The sequence below is a fragment of the Heliconius melpomene genome, chromosome 13, assembly GCF_056956725.1.
Source record: "Heliconius melpomene rosina isolate 202511_hmr_F chromosome 13, ASM5695672v1, whole genome shotgun sequence".
Classification (NCBI taxonomy): domain Eukaryota; kingdom Metazoa; phylum Arthropoda; class Insecta; order Lepidoptera; family Nymphalidae; genus Heliconius; species Heliconius melpomene.
The window spans coordinates 1,810,375-1,830,628 of NC_140401.1; the positions used below are offsets into that span (position 1 = coordinate 1,810,375).

At 33.7% G+C, this 20,254-nt stretch overlaps 1 protein-coding gene across 1 annotated transcript in view; it reads right to left on the minus strand.

Moving 5' to 3' along the window:
* Positions 1–1,439: 1,439 nt before the first annotated feature.
* Positions 1,440–20,254, minus strand: part of Tet (Ten-Eleven Translocation (TET) family protein) — an 80,090-nt gene continuing 61,275 nt past the window's right edge. The window contains exons 4-11 of the mRNA XM_085195791.1: positions 13,583–13,741; positions 11,024–11,093; positions 8,081–10,741; positions 7,818–7,957; positions 7,179–7,407; positions 6,727–7,005; positions 6,335–6,563; positions 1,440–6,184 (exon numbers count right to left, since the gene is read on the minus strand). Of these exons, the coding sequence (XP_085051917.1) occupies positions 3,952–6,184; positions 6,335–6,563; positions 6,727–7,005; positions 7,179–7,407; positions 7,818–7,957; positions 8,081–10,741; positions 11,024–11,093; positions 13,583–13,741 (6,000 nt within the window). The 3' untranslated portion in view covers positions 1,440–3,951. The remainder of the gene's footprint in view (positions 6,185–6,334; positions 6,564–6,726; positions 7,006–7,178; positions 7,408–7,817; positions 7,958–8,080; positions 10,742–11,023; positions 11,094–13,582; positions 13,742–20,254) is intronic.

A 20,254-nucleotide genomic window follows, 5' to 3' on the forward strand; every position in this document is an offset into this window, starting at 1 on the left:
CCAGCCCCTTCATACCCAAAGCAGACTATAGACCCCTGACGATTCATCGCTCATATGGGACGCCAGTGAGGTATGGGTGGTTTACGTGATCCAACTTCTCGAGGCCTAAAAGTAGATGTGACCGGTTAATTCGGGAATAGTTGCACACCCACTAGACGCACACTCACTAGATAAAGGCCAGTTCATTGTTCACACATTCAAACTCTGCCTTGGCCGCATCTGTAAATCTCTATTCACTACACATGTTTTTTTTTTTTTTTTTTTACTTGTTCAGCGTCAGTCCTCATCACGCCAGTTCCTTAAAAGTACGTCCTCCTCTGGATTGAATGTAGCGATATAAATATTACTCAATCTTAGTCATAGTATTGTTGTAGTTGAATTTAGTAAATAAACTTGCAAGTAACTCATGACTAACTTACCTACTAGCCCGATGTTGATTAGACACCGTTTCTCATCTCTTCTATTAGCAAGAGTGTCTCCGAATGCCTTGGCACGTTTGTTTGTTGAGAAGATGTGAAAGGATGGACCTTCTGGATCTATCCCGCTTCTGATGTCGGAAATAAAAAGGCGTAATAGATATTAAAAATAAACGAGTAGAACCTCCGACCATGTCCTGGCCTTTGGTTTTACTCGAAATAAATTAAACAAATAAGTAAATCTAAAACAAATAAATGAACCAAATAATAACTGGAAACATAGTAAATTACAAGGAAAATAATAACAACATTATCTTATTCTTTAAATGATGGCTTGGAGCAGTGCCTGGGACTTGTGACCCCAGGAGTAGGCTTAAGGGATCCCTTTCCGATATATCAACACTCGCCTTTCACTGCTCCAGTCCAGTATAATTACGAATAGGTCTTAACAACATTCATAATTAAAATAGTCGAGGTTAACCAGCGGTGAAGCACGAGTAGTGCTCCGAGCCGTGGCACAGCCTCGACTGGGCGTACAACACCCGCACGGCCTTTTATAAATTAACAATGACATTGACAACGGTGACGCGCCCAAAGTGGCGCCACCGGAAGCTGACAAATACATCAATTCAATAATTACAGCATTTTATTAACTCTTAAATGTTAATTCTAATTTTACTCCTTAAAACATCTTTTGTAATTAATTAACTAATTATGAATTTATTCTTAATATTGAAATAAATTGTCACCAGCCGACATATATGATTAATATTATTTTATATGTTAAAAAAAATCTTTAAACTGACGAGTATATGATAACTAATGTTGATTACTAGGTCATAAGGTATTTAAGTTTAGTTCGTAAGCAACAAATATTCCAAACTGTACCTTTTTATTGAGTATTTTACACTTTTGTATTCATGAGCTTTTTGCTCATTTTAATAAAATAAAATAAAAAGAAATATCTTTTATTTTTCAAATTAGATATTTGACAAAACAATAAAAATAAAACACAAGGCAATGTCTTTTTTAAATTATTATATTAATAAATAATGGTAGTTCTATTTACATGACACATTCTTTTGTTTTGGCAGAAGACAAAATATTACACAAATATGTCCGTTGTAACTGAAACGCAACGAACGTCGTTCGGAAACACGTGCGAGAACGCAAACTCAAACATACTTAAACAAAACTTTTTGGTTACAATATTAGAAAATACTGGTCGTTTTTGGTTTGTGGCAATCGGATACACAATAATATACTATACTTAATTAATTTTAATATTTTTTTTTGCGTTCTGTCAGTAAGTGTCGCGACAACAGACATACATACCATACAAGCAAGCACTCGTGAGTTAATGGTATATCACAGGTTCCTAATGTTGCCTAAATGATTCTTATAAAAACAGCTCGCAGTTACATCTACAATACAACCTTCCGAATTGCATCCATGCAGGTATTGCTGATACAAAAATAACGTAATATAATATCCGAATACTTAATTCATAAACATAATTGCTAAAGTTGCCATAATTAAAAATGGATTTTATTGTTGGCGGTTAAATATAATTCAAACTCTTTTTTTTATACTTTATAATGTCCAATTTTGACATACACTGTCATTGAAACAATATTTTTAGTATTCGCGCCATTTTATCGACTACTTATTACACAAAATACAAAATGGAAACGCGTGAATATAATCTCTTAATTTTTTAGACTCTATAAAAAGTATACAATTAAGTAGTCAACTATGACGCGATATATAAATAGTTTAGTGCAGTTTGAATTATATTTTTACAATTTTCCATAATATCATTTCCGAAATAAATATTAGTGTAATTTAATTAGTGTAATTAGTGTAATTAACTGTGTATGCTTCTGATATGTCTTGTCACACAATGCATCTCCACGTACGGACGTTACACAAAAACAAAACTAATGGCAAGTTCAGGCATTCACCAATGACAAAAGAATATCAGATTAAAATTTAGGCAATTTCTGGTAAGAGTAAGTATTTCCATAAGACAGACGATAAGTCGCACCATTCGTTAACTATTTAATATTCTTCACTCCTACATTACATAGACCCCGACGTCTATTATTGCTTAGTTTTTATAAGTTTTGTTCTCAAAACTTCTACCTATAAATAATTTCATGTTCCAATAAATTTACCATTCAATAAATACGTACACGTAAAAAATATAAACTATATCAATAGTTTAATCTTTAAAACAAACTTCTCCTTAACCTATTTATATATTAATAACTATTCATCAGTATGTTTTCGATCATTTTCAATAATATGCCTACTTTATAATCTTTTCAAGCGCCTGATTTTTTTGCAAATACTCTATCTTATAAATGTATGTAATTTATTACTCTTCTTTTCTTTTTTTTATGTACGAACGTAACTAACTTTTCACAATCGCTTATATATCAGAACAATAATAGATGCACTCGATTCTTAAATAAGGTCACATTCAATATTCAAAAGTTACCAAATAAGAATTTCTCTGGTTTCGCCAGACGCAGGCACTCAAGTTAAAGTAAAGGCTCTCGAAACATGCATAAAACAACTGCCAATAATTTAATGTCAAATTGTAAAGCAAATATATTAAATATTAATACCTACGCTAAATTATTACAAAGAAAATGATTTCATAATGGTTCACGTAATACATATAAATAAGTTAAATATTCTAAAAGTTAAAAATACACACTTCTTAACCTATAATATAAAAGCACTCGTTACGCTTGTGGTTCACGCGCGTGACTCCATCACAAGAACAAAATGCCAAAACAAACAACCGGAAAGACAGAGGAATGATAATAAAAACCATTAAAATACAAAGTAACTAATAGACAAAGGTACAAAAATATAAATAAACACGATCGTCGAACGTGACTCCTCTAGGCGAGGGCTAGCGTAGCCTTCCTGTGACTTTTGTACTTTCGCTCTGAATAAACAATATTACAATATAATGATTACATCGTAGTTAGTATTTTATGAGATCATTGAGTCGCATGAAACGTCGTTTATGCGCTTAATTAGAAACTTGTCAAAATATGTAGACAAACCGTACGCTAATGTCATTTTACAGAGCATGTAAAAATATAAACTTATTCGGAAAAATCGCCGGTAAAACTAAATACATCAATATACAAATAGCTCTACAGTTACGGCCTAAGAAATACCATAGCACTAACGTAGTAACGTAAGACTAGCTGAAATGCGATAAACACTATTAAAAATATAAACTTAAATTACATCTTTGATTAAAAACTCACTCGGTTTGAAAAATACATGTAAAACGGTAGTCAATTCCAATGTAAATGCAATAGTCATCGGAACAATGGACCAGTCTCGAGGATCGGAGAGCTTAATTCTAAAATCCAGGAACTACAAACGATTTTGGAAAGCACGTGCCATAGAAGACTTAGATCAAAAGGCAATTGAGACCTTAAATGCCTAAGGGAGGGATTTCACTCCGCTTCTTGGAAGAACATTGCCCTACCGGGCCCGGTTTACGTCAAGTACCAGATTCTTGGTACGGTCCAGTTACAGTACACGGGTGCATGGGGAACAAGGTCGTCCAGGACATGGTGGTTTGTGTGTCGGTTCTTAATCTTATTTGACCGCTTCTTTTAGCAACATTCGTAGCCTCCACTAAGGCTGACAAAGAACTGTAGCCTCCTGGAATATTATTTTCATTATTGTTCCATTTTTTTGTAGGGCCCTGCCTTTGTTCGGGCCCGGGTGTGGTTGCCGGCGAAACTGAATTTGAATTAGGTCCCGGGGTACTCGGCGTAGAAGGACTTAAACCTAATTTCTTTAGCCGCATCTTTTCTTCCCATTCTTCAAGTCCATGTTTTGGGCGATTTAAATTTCTGTGTTGATAGAACACTAGTGATATTCGAGTTGGATTAACTCTATTTGGACTCCTAACAGCGGTTGTAGAATGCATTTCATGCTTGGCACATTCAAATAAAACACTCCCATGGCCTAAGGCGATTGCAACGCCACCCATTTGACTGTCCTTGAAACACTCTAAATTGTCACTTAATCCGGTAACCTCTCCTATAGGTTCGGCTTTGGGTGGTTCTGGCGGATATGGAATTGAGAAAGGAGGTGGATATAAACACCAATTAGGTGAAGATTGACACCAATTTGGATTTGGATTTTGGTAGAAGTTTGCTGCAAAATTGGGATTATATTGATATCCATACGAATTGTAACAATGTGAATTTCTTATAAGCTCCTCTCTTTTGTATTTTTCAGCATTATAGTAAGCGATATTATAATCATTGTAAGTATTTTCATAAGGATTAAAATGGCCATAAGGATTTGAAGTAAATGGATAAGCGTTACTAATTTGCGGATAGTTTCCGTAGCCTTGCACTGGAGCTTGATTGTTAAAATTATTTTGATTAATTGGGTGAAAGTTGTTTCCTGTAAACTCTGCAACAACTTTATTTTCGCTATTTTGATTTTCATCATGACTAATAGTATAGTTTGTTTGGGGTGTCGATGTTGGAGGTGCAGTATTCATTGTGTTATCGTAAGGATTTCTGTTCTCATATCCTTGGTTCAATGGTGGTCTTTCTGACGGTGGATAAGGTTTGAGGAAAGTAGAATTTTCCATGTTTTCCGCAGGGTTTACATACTGAGAGCGGGAAGGTGGTCGCGCTTTTGGAACTCTAAATAGTGCACCTTCATTTTCATTTATTTCTTTGGGTTTTGGTGATTCCCAGTTTTTTGATTCTGGTGACCTCCATACGGTTTTACGAACATCAGAATTATGGTTAACGTCATTATTTGGTGATTTTAAGTCGTTTGTAGGAATAGGCGACTCTGGCGTCCTTTGTGTCTTTTGAGAGATTTCTGTCAGTCGTGGAGAATTCGGCATGTCAAATTCGGGCATCTTTTGAGTTACTTCACCGATCAATTTTTGTTTGTCTGGTTCTAAGGTACTCCTATGAATTTGGTCTGAACTTGTTTCGCTTCTGTTAGAATCTGGGCTATAATTATTCGGTGGAATATTTAAATGTGCTGTAGTTGAATCTGGATCGTCTTTAACAACATTATTAAACATTTCAGGATTATCAAATTCTGGCCATTGTTGTTGGGGATTCACTGATACAGGATTTTGTCCATTATACTGTTGTTCTCTTTTTTGCAATGTGGGAGCAAAACTTGGAAGTTGGTTAGAGTTTGCATTAGGACAATTATTTTCCACTAAAGGCGGCACGTGATTTGGATTGTATATAGGATTTTGATTATGTAAATTATAGCTTTGATCGTATGAGTTATAAGGAGAATCTAGAACAGTGCTAGATATCTGATTACTTTGTAATTGTGCATCAGTAAAATTATCGATCATAGAAGCCATGTCAAGTAATGCTGGGTTGCTTAAATTAGGATTCATTAAGCCCGAGTTAGGATTGTGCATATTAGGATTGACAAATGCAGAATTATAATGTGGATTATTCGAGAATTGAGTATTCGGTTGATTTAAGGCAGGTGTTGTAGCTCTGGGAGAAGCACTGCTTTGACTTCGTGGACTGGCATTGTTTCTCATGTCATTTGGTTGTGGTGTTTTAGGCGCAGGTGTAGTACATTGAGGTTTCTTCTGATTCCCTGGGCTCTGTTGCGGAGTATTCGTCGAGTTATTAGATTCTGAGTTATCTTCATCTTTTCTTTTTTTCCCGTGTCGTCTACATGGCTGTAACGGAACCGATCGAACTCTTACTTCCATTGGATATCTGTAAAATATAAAATATTTTCAATTAAAAAAGTAGTAAGATTAATAACAATATGTTTTGCTTTATATTACAAATATATTATTGATTATAATTTTGTGCAAATACATATATATTAAGTAAGTATCATAAAATTTGTACATCACCACTCACTTGTCCAAAACTTCTAAAGCTCCACTTTTGATCTTTTCTTCCTGAGATTCTTTAGAACCAAATTCATCTGTTGTGTCGAGAACGTACAATGGTAGAACATGCAACTGCTCGTCGTTTGGTTTGGAGAGTGCACGATGTTTGGCAAGAGTCACAACTGCGGTGCAGCCATTGTTCATATTGTGTAAGTCTCTATGTGCATGTGCACAAAAATCTATACATGCTGTAACACCTGTAAGTAGGACAAACATATTTTCATCAGATCATTGGATACTATTAAATTTTTTATCGGCCAATTTTATTATGTTATGCATATATTCCGATTATATAATTTTCTTAAACTAAAAAAAATGATAAAAATAATTAACTTAAACGGTATATAATAAATAAATAACCTGAAAATGGGCGTCCTGGTTTGAAACCTAATCGGCAATCTGATGCTTCCTTCTCAAACTGACACTGATTGTCAAATGATTTCGGAGCTAGGTTCATATATAAAGGGCTCAGCAGAGTCGCCAAAACATGCATGCGTTCTTCAATTTCGCTCTCCTCAGTTTTCACCGAAAGTCGGAACTTCCGGACGGTTTTTGAACGGGCGTATTTGCATCCATTGTAGTACATGGACCAGGAGCAGCCGAAACTGTATGAAGCGCCGCATGTTTCCGGGTCGAGACCTGAGTAATTATAAATTGTTACTTTAATAAGATGTATATCGTTTAAAAGAACATAATAGAGTTAGACAAATATTTTATTTATTAAAATATTGTTTTTCATCACAACGAAAATTCTAATATTTTATTTTCAGAACAATAAATAAAAAAAGATTCGAGTGTGACACAATACTTACCTTGGCAGGCACATGTTCTGTTTTCATTAGTCGCACATCGACGTGTGGTTGGTAGTCCATATCTATTTAATTTATGAGATAGTAGAGTGTAATCTAAATCAGCTTCTGATTGCGGAATTCCCTCCCATGCGACTAAGCATACTACTATCCAGGAAGTAGGACATTTATGACCGTTACGAAATTTGACAATTACTAAAACTTTTTCAGTGTAATTTGATCGGCGAATAACCTGTAAACGAAATCAATGATTAATTGTATTTATCTAACGTATAGAAAATATAAAAAAAAATCAGTTTTACGCTGTATCCCGCACACAGCAGGGCAGGCAGAGGGAACCTAGTGGGAGGGACACTCCGTTCCCACTTTCTGCTGAATTCTGGAGGCATTGCGTATTGAGTGGCAGAACTCAACACGCAATGCCTCCATGAAAAAGAAGAAATGGGAATATAAACGTAAACAAATATTTCACTTTCACTGGGATCGACCCACAACCGCTACGTTACAGTCACACCCTTGTGCCGTTGCGCCACGACGGCCTCATTGCGGATTAGAACATCAACAACAGCACAATGTGGATAAGAACTCTATTTTTTATTTACAAGAATATGAAAAATCAATTGTTCCGATCCATACACTCACCCATTTAGCCATAGGGCAACCTTGAGCAGTTTTGCCCTCTTTTCCAGTGTAGCATATTTTCTCTATCCTCAGTTCTTTTCCTGTTAAGCCAGTCCGTGCTTCAAAATCTTTTCTTAACTCAGTTAATGATGTTGCTGCTCCTGTTATAATTATTTAAGAAATTATTAAAAAAGTGAAATTACAAATAACGAAGAAGTGTACTCGAAAATTAATATATAATTTAACTATGTAGTAGAGAAAAAGAATCCAAAAAATTATATTACCTAAATGAGTATAGTAACTGCCAGGTTCTGGAGGATTCTTGTCCGCAGGAAAACAATTACAATCAGGTACTTCGGTTCTTGAATTGTTTCTTAACCTTTCTAAGTTTTCTAAATATTCTTTAGAGTAATTAAATTGATTTTCTTTCAGATTTTTGACGTATGGATCTGGTACAGGAGTACCAGGCTTAGACTGCCGCTTAGGATCACTTTTTTCAGCGTTATCTGGATCATCTTCCAAAACCTCATCTTTAGTTTGCAGTCCGGGGCAAGCGCCATCTCGTAAATGTTCTGGTGGAGGCTTTTTGGTGGAGCCCTGTCTGCAGCAAGCGTAGCCCACTTCGTTCCTGATACAAGCTGGACCTCCTTCGCCAGCGTACATATAGGGCTCACTTCTTGGTGGACCATAATTTAAGTTTTTATATATTTTATGTCCTGGTGGCGAGTGCTCAGATTTAATTTGTTCTATGTAATATGGTTTTGGATCCACTGGTGCATTGCGTTCGGAATTGTCTCGGCTCTCTGCTTCCTTATGATGTCTAGGGTTATAATTCCTGTTATATTTTTGAAAAGCTAAGCTCTCCGGCATTCGGGGAATTGGAGCAAAGTTATCAATAGTAGACTTTCTGTCGTAAGCAGCGTTTTGAAAATTTTGATATATTTGCGGTTTTTGAGTAAAATGTTCATGTTTTATTGTTGATATAGGTGGCAATACTGGAACTGATTGTCGGTGAGCTACACCATTTGGATATTCTTTATATGGCAAATTAATAGAATCATTTGGTTTTGTATAGTAATTTTGATTTGGAACTCTTTGAGGTTCCGATTTAATAGGATCCCCAAAATATTGATGATTTTCAAGTATTTCTAGTTTGGGTATTAAAGGTGCTGATGGATGTCTCAATTTAGGATCATACGGTTCTTTATCGTAAGCTTTCTTTTGTACATTTGCTACACGTGTAGAATTCTGTTGGTTTACATCAGAAACTGGTCCAATAAGCATTTTTGATTGAAAATCTTTGCTGTCATTTTGTTGATTATAACTCGAATCATTTCCGTACATTTCTGCATATTTATGTGTTTCGTATGGTATGCCAGGATGCGTTTCGTACTGCCCTCTCATATCTGAATAAGACGGTAATTTTTGAGGAGTTTTTGAAACGTTCTTGGATACACTATGTTTATCATAAGCTTTCGAGACATTTGTCCCCCCCTCCCATACTTGGTGGCCACCACCTCCGAATCCACTCACGCCATAAGCATGAGTGTTTTGTGAATAATTACCAGCGACAGGATAACCCTGTTCGCCTATTTGGTAATTATCTCGGAGATGGTGGCTATACGATAAAAAATGACCGGTAGTATTTCTGTCATCGGTCATTGCTCCTTTTCTATCATCTACGCGTGGAGGTCCCTCTCCCGGGTCACCTTTGTCAGGTGGAGTATTTGTGCCATCTCGTATATGATTTTGCTTATTTAATATCATTGTTTTCAGTCTAGAGTTCAAGTTAACCCTATCAGATTGAGAAAACATTTGCTGCTCAGACTCTTCTTGTCTGTGTTGTTGCATTTGCTGATTTTGAAGCTGTTGGTTTTGCATTTGCTGTTGATTTTGATGATTATGAATTTGATTTTGCATTTGTTGCTGCTGATTCTGCATTTGTTGTTGTTGGCTTTGTAATTGATTTAGTTGTTGTTGGTTTTGAAGCTGCTGTTGATTGTGCAATTGTTGCTGATGTTGCAGTTGTTGTTGACTTTGAAGCTGCTGTTGATTTTGCATCTGTTGTTGATTTTGCATCTGTTGTTGATTTTGCAATTGTTGTTGATTTTGTAGTTGTTGTTGATTTTGTAGTTGCTGTTGATTTTGTAGTTGTTGTTGATTTTGGATTTGCTGCTGATTTTGTTGGTTTTGAATTTGTTGCTGATTTTGATTTTGTTGCTGATTCTGTAACTGTTGCTGATTTTGCATCTGTTGGTTTTGTAATTGTTGATTTTGTATTCTTTGGTTATGTTGCCATTGGCGTTGCTGCCAATCATTTTGATTTTGCGCTTGACCGTTTTCTGTATACTGTCCGCCTGTATAGTTGCCCGGATACCCGTTACAATCTAGTGAAGCTCGCGGACCGTTGCTCCCCTGCAGGTATCCAGGCTCGGCGTTTCCCGAATGCTGACCATTCGAGGCATTTTGTTCTTGCCTATCGCCTTCATTACTTTCAACTGTATTTTCCCCGCTATTATAATCTTCAGAATGTTCATAGTTTTGTTGACTTACTGTGTAAACAGGCGCCGCAGTTGTTGGAACGGAGCTTTGGTATGACGCAGCAGATGCAGGTCTTGAGTCATTACCTGAGGTAGCTCCAGGTGTGGGAGCTTGTTGTGCGTATTGCTGTTGATACTCCGTCGCATAATGAGGAGCCCTTGGAGATGGCACTGGAGTATATGCCCCTCGATTTGATGGCGGTCTTTGTGCTGGGACTGCTTGAACTCCGGTTTGATAGTAAGTATTGCTTGTAACATCAAATGTGGTTGCAACGTTTTGGACGGTGTATGTAGTATTGGCTTGGTAATGAGGAGAAGTTGCGTAGGGAGTGTGATTGCCTTGATAATCTAAAGTTGTCTGACCCGTTTGTGTTGGGAGTTGTTGGATGAACTGATTTTGCCAACCTGGAAGGAGAATGTTACATAGTTATTAATATCCCTATTATAAATATTAATTAAAATATTAAGTATATTTAAAAAGAATTTGATGTAGCTTTACAACAATTTTGTAATTAAAACCGTTCATTAGAGTGGTCGGACCGCTAATCCGCTGTCAGCGTTAATTATGAATTTTGTGAAAAGCACACGTCCTCGTTAAAACATTTTTTTACTTCGGTGGGCTTAAAACTCTGCGAATTTTAATTTACTCTAACAACATTTTAATGAATAGTAAACATTGGCACGTACCTTGCGAAGGATCCGTTTGCCAGGCTGTGGGGAATCTATTGGGATCTCCCGCGTAGAACGGCATCGGTGCCTGAAACAAAAATATTTACAGATGGTTGAAATGTTTAATTAACATTTAAATATAATGTATTATATATATATATAAATGTAAAATAACTATAAATAATTATTTTTTTCAAGTAATAATAGTATAAAATGTGCATATCTAATAGTCAGTATGTGAACAATGGTGTAAGTTGGTCAAGGGTACGCGACCTCGGGCGTTGTTTACCTAATTACCTATGAACTGCCCAACGCAATCACGCATCGAGGTCGACACACCATGTATTTATGAAGAGTAAATACTATAACTCATTTTTAACCAAGGGCACATTGAGAAGGTTACGTTACAATGAATTTATTGTTGATTATTTTGTATTACTCTTATAATATGATATTTTAAGGATTTTAAAATTAAAAATTACACAACAAATATGTTTAATATAAAAAAAATAACTGAAGTCTATATTTTACGGAAAGGATATTTCATTTTTAAAAGCTATAAAAATGTAAAACCCCGGAACATTACGCGGTTAATTTATATTCTGTCGTTGACCTATAGCGAGATATTTTCTCGTGAACAAAAAGAACTTAACACAAGTTTTCATAAGCAGAGTTTAATATTCCTTGAAAAATGTTATTCTCATTTTTGAGACAAGTTTTTATATGAACTGGTATTTAATTTTTCTTTTTAAACATGTTTCCTTACGTCTTACGTAACATTTTTTGTGCAAATTATTTGATTTTGCTGCTATATTATTTAATTATGCATTAGGAGTTATTTCTTATTAAAAAAATAAGCAATATCTTTTAACATTTTTTTTTAAGGTAAAAAGTCTAATTAAATTCTGAAACTTCATAAATAAATGAAAGCGCGTTACAAATATGTTATAATGTTACAAGGTTCTTTGAAACAGTTGAACTTTGACGAAGATTTTAATTTCTTACAAGCCAGGAGCAGTTCAAAGTTGAAAATTTCATTAATCAACGTTCCGCCGCTACACGAGCGAATTGTTAACATGGTTAATAAAGGTGTTATTTTGTGTTTACGTATAATTAAATTAAGCCAATATTATTGTTGTTCTGCAGATTTTTTATTTTATAATATGTAAGTACCTATACAAGTAGCCATACAAAAAATGACTATACCTAAATAAAGATCTAAATAATATCTTGAAAGTATTCAATACATTTAAAAAGTTGCCAAGGTACGAGTGTTATTCGCAAGTGTTTGAAATGCGTTCGTTTGTGAAGTGCGATATAAAACGCGTAGTTTCAATCGGGATCATAAATTGGACGCGAGTTGCGACTCCACTGTGCCTGAATTGCTCAAGTTGCCTTTGAATTTCAAACATTTTTCAACTTGTTCCCATAGTTTATATGTAAGTGTCAATAGCAAATACAATTTTTACCTATCGAGTAAAACTTCAAGTAGATGCATCACATACATATGTGATATAAAAATAATAGGTAATAATGCCAATTAATCATTGCTGTTTAATAACTGGAATTAAATTTACTTTTTGATGAAATTGTATGATATGCTAAATAGAGGAAAGCTGTTACTTTATACAAATAGTGGTATGGTATTCGTATATTAAAGAAAGTTCTTCCAGTAAATAAATAAATCAAATCAACTTCACGCTGTATCCCGCAAACAGCAAGGTAGGCAGAGGGAACTTAGTGTAAAGACACTGCGTTCCCCACTGTCCATCGAAATCTGGAGGCATTGCGTGTTGGTAATGGCAACGGCATAACTCAACGCCACGCTTTACCTTGACACCACAACGAAGAAATGGAAATATAAATTTAAATAAATATTTAATTTCTTCAAATGGTATCGAACCTACAACCAGTCGCGTTTACAGTTACACTTTGTGCCCCTGCGCCACGAGTGGCCTCAATATTCTTCTAGTATGTTTATATTATTTCCATTCTTGCATTTTCTTTAATTAGATATTTCATTATTAATTTAAATGAGAATGTTCTAAGACCGAACCTTATTCTTAATTAGGTTACACGAATAATAAAATTAATTTACCAAAGACACAAACACAATTACGCAGTACAAACTTAAGTTGATTATAATTATGAAAACCTGTTTCGTTCTGTGGAAGGATATAATGGGGTAAAGATAAACAAATTAAGTAACTTCTTTGACGGGACCTCGCATATTTTATTTGTTAAGAATTCGATTTAACGTCGCGTCCTCGAGTACTTGTAGACAACAATTTCTGAGTTTGTGTAATTACTTTAACTTTTATATACTTAATTTTAATCTTTGAATCGTTTTATTTATCAATTATGATATATTAAATATTATTTGGATATAAATTTTTTTAATGTTAGTTACGAAGAAATTGTGAAAATTGTTCTATTGGTATATAACATGGCATAAATCCCGTAATATTTTTGTAACTTAAGTAAAACTTATTGAATCTATTTGTCTTACACAATATACAAAATGAAGCAACGTACGATATGGTTATCTGAGTTACTATAATGGAGAGCTTAACTTACCATGGGTTGGCTAGGATGTTCCTGCTTCATAGCTGGTGCTGTGGCGGGCGCGGGGCTGGGGGCGGCGGGCGCCGCGGGACCGGGGGACGCGGCGGCGGGCAACCCGGGGCTGAGGCCGACCGACACTGTTCCACCTAGCGGCTTGCGACCGCGGTAACTCTGGAATATAGTGTACTGTTGTAGCATGGCAGGCAGAGAGAACCTAGTGTTGAGACACTACGTTCTCCATTTCATGCCCAATTTCAAAGTATTCATTGTTGATTGGTGATTTATGATTTTCGTAGGTTCTCATTCTGATAAGAAGGATGTGTATATTTCAAAAGATATGAAGATATTTCGTTAGTATGGTTAGATTAAATGTGATGCTGTGTTTTCTAACTTAACGTAATTATGCAAAGAGTGCAAAAAAAGGAAAGAGCAGAGCGTGTTAGACAGAAAAGATATCGCTTTTCATAACAAAACATAAAATTAGAATAATGATTTATTGCATAGATTAACTCGTTTTTAATCATAAATTTACCTATTTTTACTGATATATAAACAATTTATGTAAACGCAAGTACGGAACCTATAAAATAATTAAGAAATATTTAAGTAACCGGTTCAACACAACCGTTGCGAGAGATGCACGATCAGAAATTATTTCAAACTGGAAATAGAAAATTGATGATTACTATTCCTATGTCATTATATTCTATTACCAGATATAATGAGGCTAATTTGCCGTCATTAGAAACTTGTTTGAACTCCTCAAATAACAGTGTAAAATAAAGGAAGAGCATTTTCATGTAATAATAGGTAATACGTGTTATTTAATCACGATGTTTATATTGAATATGGGCTTAATAGAAGCTTTTGTTTTAGTAATTTCACGTTTGTAATTGTAACGTAGGGGCATAAGCGTGTGACTGTAAACGCGATAGTTGTGGGTTGGATGCCCACCTGAGGCACGACTGGGAACCTGGCGGCCATGGTTCCCTCTAAGTACCCTGCTCTGTGCTGGATACAGCGTTAACTATGTATTTTTAATGAATAACTCTATGAAGTAACGTAACTCCATATCATTAATAGAAGTTTTTAGCTGTTTAAAAAATATGCAGAAAAGTTTAAATTTTAATAACTTCAGAAATTAATAGTGAAACTTTTTTACCATAATGCTCGATACTGTCAGTAGATATTATCGATTTTTTTCGGTTTATATATATTACTACCAGTTGGAATCGTTTGTATCGACTAACTTGCTCTACTTTCCACTACCGCCCACACAGTTCCAGACAAACAATTGTTTATCTCAAGTAAATTTAAAACTACATACTTATTCAATTCAACAAATATTATTTTATTTTACAAAAAACATTACATTTTAAAAACGGAAAAGGCAAAAGATAAAAAATCATTATTATAAAAAAAACAAAACGGCCATCAGATATTCTATTGTCTGAATGAATAGGATTTCACGCAAATTTAGTGCAGTAATTTGCAAAATAAAAAAAACAAAACCAAATTATGTTTAAACGTATTCATTATTATACACGCGGCGTGTTGAGAACAATGACGCGATTGAAATAATATTAGGTACATACAATGTTCATTCACCGTGGAACGATTAACTTTGATCCGGATCGTTGGACTTACAACTTCGATACGATAACATATATATATTTACTATTCTTATATGGTATTATATACATGTTACAATATACATAGCATAGTTAGTATGTTTCACGCTAAACCCTCACTTAGCGGGATAAACCTAGTGTCAACACACTCCATTCTCCACTTTCAGCCCGGGTAAAAATATTGTGTTATGAGTAGCGGTACTCAACGCAGCTGCGTCCTGGGATGGGGATCTAATATAAGTAATTAGATCCCATAGAATCCCATTTATGGGCCGGCTTAGCTAGAGCTAATAGTATCGGTAGATAAAGATTAAAATTACTTATAATAATATCACTGAAATTATGAGTTACTCCAAATAAAGTCGCAAAAAAAAATTGGCTCATTTGTAGAGAGATCAAAGACTTTGTTCAGGAAGACTAGTTTGTTTTTAACACTAAACTTTAAACGTTAGTTCTAATTTCTTGACTTTAGGAATAAAAGGTAAAGTTTTCTTAGCAGAGAGCTTTTGTGGTGCAACAGTTCTATATTATTTTTTAACCTTTTATTAAAGTGTTATTTATCTGTTAAGGAAAATATAACGTTGCGGGACTCGAAGTCGCGTCTATTGGATCAACGAAGAATCTTATAGAAAAGAGCTTTGATAAATAATATGAATTAAAAATATTTTATAAAAAAACCTTTTACTTTCAAGTCGTGCCCGCGAGGATCGAGGGTTCTTTTCTTCAGAATCAGAAGTTTTGTTCTGTGAAATACCTACCCATACATATTTTCACTTTTCTGATTTTTCCCTTTATTTGTATACCAAGTTCTCGCTTCATGCCAAATTTCATACTTTTTTTTCAAAATCGTACAAAATTTCAAATTTGTACAAAATGCAGCAAAATCGATGTGTTCGTATTTTTTGATGGCATTAACTTAGAAGCTTAGTTTTTTATGCTTCAAGAGACTAGGGTCTCTTGATTTGAATATTTGATATTAATTTCAGCTTTATATCTCCTATAAGGGTTCCGTTTTTACCTTCTAAGGAGGTAAGGAACCCTAAAAAAAATAAAATCTTTTTAAGCTGTATGTAATATAAAAACTTTTAAAGAACAGGAACGTTATTTAATATAAAAGGTATAATAAAAGATTTCGATAAGTTAAAACTTATATCGGTTCATTAAACAACAAACTAGGAGCAGCTGCGGGTTCAATATTTGCCGCTACACTGCATAAACTTCCTTAAATCTTTATCTCCTCTAATATTAATAAGTACTGAGTTATTATATTTCATTCTATTCTTTTGTTAACTTCTAAGATATATTATAGAAAGAACTTAAAGGTTTTTAATTTTAAGCTTATATGTGTTGAATATTTTTTACCTGGGGTTCTTGATATGAATTGTGTTATTACGCAAAGTAAGTTTACTATAAAGCATAAGTAAAGTTTATTGGAGCTTCACATATTAAAATACGTTTTTGTGTATTTGGAAATTTTATTTAGGTAAATATATAAATGACTAGCGGTCCGCTCGCGGTTTCACCTGCGTGAACTATGTTATTATTAATTTCTGTCTCCATGACTACGTCCTAGTGACGTCTATGCAAAATTTGAGACTCCTAGCATTTGCAGTAACGAAGTTTCATACAAACTTTCAACCCTAAAAACAACCCCTTAGGAGTCGAATATTGCAAATTCCCGTCTTAGCGAGCACCTACGTCCTATAAGTAACTCCTATGCAAAATTTCTGATTCCTAGCACATGTAGTTTCTGAGATTTCGTGATGAGTGAGTGACCTTTCGATTTTATATATATAGATATAGAGTCGGCGTTTCGTGGTGGTACAATGTTAAAAACGACATTAACGTTTAATTTGCATATTCCTTTTATTTTTCGCATATTCTGAATGTAATGAATTGATAAGAGTAACTGAATTTAATAACATTAGTTACTTTATTTCCTCCACAGATATTTAAAACACAATTTCTTTCTGATAAGAAACGTGGCACATCTATATTAATTATAGGTATATTTACAATAATATATTTCAAATTACTTAAAATATCACAAATGTAATTTCTCACATGATTTAGTATGTAAAACATACAGAATCTTACGATTAACTAAAAGTTGATGTCAACATAAATTTAATTGTAAAGGTGTATGCACACTGTGAACAATAAGTCAAATTTTAGGGCTGCGACAAAGGCCGTCCATTACCAACAAACAAAAGCTCATTGTTGGGCCACAACTCGCTGTAAACCGCTTTGTGTAACTTTGTGTAAGCGCCTTTAGCTCTCATTTTAATTGCCTTAATAACAGTTATGATAAATCGACTAATGAAACTGTCATTGCCTAAGATGATATTCTTTTCTTATATGAACTAACAAAACATACGTTATATATACGAATATCTTAGCATGCATAGAAACAAACTTTTGAAGCTTTTAAAGCTTATTCAATTTAAAAGCATTATTAACATTTATATTTATAGTTAATTTAATATAAAAAATTAAAACTTTTAATGTAATTTTTATATTCCTATAATAACTGTATTGTAAATCGTTTGAACCGAAGGTCACGCAAACGTTTGATCTTCTTGGCGCGAGATCAAAACACGTAAATTAATAATTTTGTGTGACTTTCGAATTAATTTAGGCGGGCGTTTGTTTGTTCTTAGAATATGATGTGTGGTCGGTCTCGTTGTATATCATAAAGATTTATTACCTACTGACCGAACAATGCTTCCCACAGGAAATTGTTTTCAAGGTGTTTTTAATATAATTAAAATATAACATAATTTTTTTCTTATATTTAACACCTGGATATTGGTAGTGTTGTTTTTAAATATTATACGTGTAATTTATTTTAGTTAAAAGATTCATATAGTACTTAAGTAGATTGATCTTTTGCCAAACTTTTTACTTGGCTTGAGAACCTGGTGTCAACACACTCCGTTCCCATTAAGATACCATAAAAAATTTTCCTATCAACTGTTAACTCATTATTTCAGACAAGCTTTCGTGTTCATCGCGTGATTAGTTTCGTGTTAAAAGTGGTTCGTAAGTTTATTTTTATAATCAATTTAAGTGAAAGAGATGTGAAGGCACACCCGCGGCCTCGTTAGATAGTGTTATCAGAGCGATGGTTTCCGTCCTAACAAATTATTAATCACCATGGACGAGGAAATAGGTCGCGATAAATTTAGAAAGAAAAAATACTTTTTATTTAATATTTTATTTATATGTTTGATTGTAATTATTTTGCTATATATGAGTAAGCGTGTCATATTTTATATAATGGATAATTTAGATATTATTTATATTAATTGATCATATTATTATTTAATAATTTTATTTATATTTACAGCTCTCCGCATTTCGTATTAATAGTCTAATTAAACATCGCGTGCTGGGTGCGGAACTCATCGATGAAGTTACTATATGATCGATCGATAATGGATGTTAGTTAATAGCAATAACTTTAGTATCTATAGTACACTAATAAATATTTTTCCATTTTTTTTTCGAGTGGGAATTGAACCAACAACCTGCTGCGTTTACAGTTTATATATAACTATATAGTATTTATTAGTTATATTAGTAAATATAAAAAAAAATATAGTCATATAGATTTCAAACTCAAGTCGAATGATATTTTTATTTGATATAATATACAATATTTATTATGATATATTATATAAGTAGTAAAAATATGTTTAAGAAGAAAATTTCATCTACTTTTAATGCATTCGAAAAACTCTCCAATAGTTTATAGATCTAGATCAAACAACGTTATCATATCTCTTTAGTAGGTACACAAATATTTTTAAAGCAAACGTAGACGCGTATACACAAACACGAATACCCCTCCATATCAGTGATATCGACAAAAATTTTAAAATTAAAGTATTTAATCGATATATGAAACAAAAAGTTTCAGTCATACAACTTTTCTCTCTCTTTTCTCTCAACTCTATGCATAGAATGTTATTTCTTCTTTTAACTTAAGGGAAATGTAAAGAACGAGTTTGAACCATCAAAACAAAAGGTTTATTTTATTTTTGTATGACTATACAATGTTTTAAATTCATATGTTTTAGGGAAAATGCTAATCTGGCCTCACGATATCTGATAAAACAGGCTTGTAAAAACCTCGGAACGGCAAATATATGTAAATACAGCGGCAGAGAAAAGCAATACTTTAGGCAAAGTGCGCCGCGGGCAATAAACGAAGCTCATTACAAAAATATTATTCAGCTATCCCGTGAATGTTTTTAAATGGAAAATAACGATTTCAACGTTTTTGTCTGCTTTTAAGTGTATTTTTGCATTTTATATTCGAATGAAAAAATATAATATAGAAAAACTGTGTAATAAAGTAAAATCTCTTGATTGGATTTTTTTAAGAATTTCTCAAAAAGATGTTTAAATGTTTTTATTTATTTAAAACTATTACTAATCAACTCATATGTGTGTATCAATTTCTTTTTTCATTACTTTATCGACGGTCACCACCATTACATTGATAGTATGGTAATATTTTAAGTTCAGGCCATGAGTAATAAAGTGACTAATACTTCCCTACTACGGTAGGGGAAGTACCGTATCTAAATATTTAAAACAAAATTACGGCATATTAAAGTTTTTATATAATATTAAGAACATTTCCTCCATATTTTTGCTTATGATAACAGTGTACGAGAGCTTACCAATCTACTTTCCCGATAAATCAAGACTCAGGAACGTTTAACAATGTGTCGACACGTGTGCCATAATTTATTGTCTTACGTTTGATCGTGTTATTTATTATATACGGCATACATAAATTTACATATTTTTCTCAGCTATATAAAATAACTAATTTTTTGTTCGTTTTCTTTAGACATCTGTTGTATTCTGCAAGGTATCGTAGGAAAATTTGCTTTATTCAGTTGTGGTTTATTTAAATATTCATTCCAGTACAAATAAAAACTGTGTATTACATCGCGTAACTAAACACCGCGTTTTGGGTAGCCGAAAATATTTTAAAATTTCATAGCTGGAATTCAAAGACACAACCAATTGTTCGTGT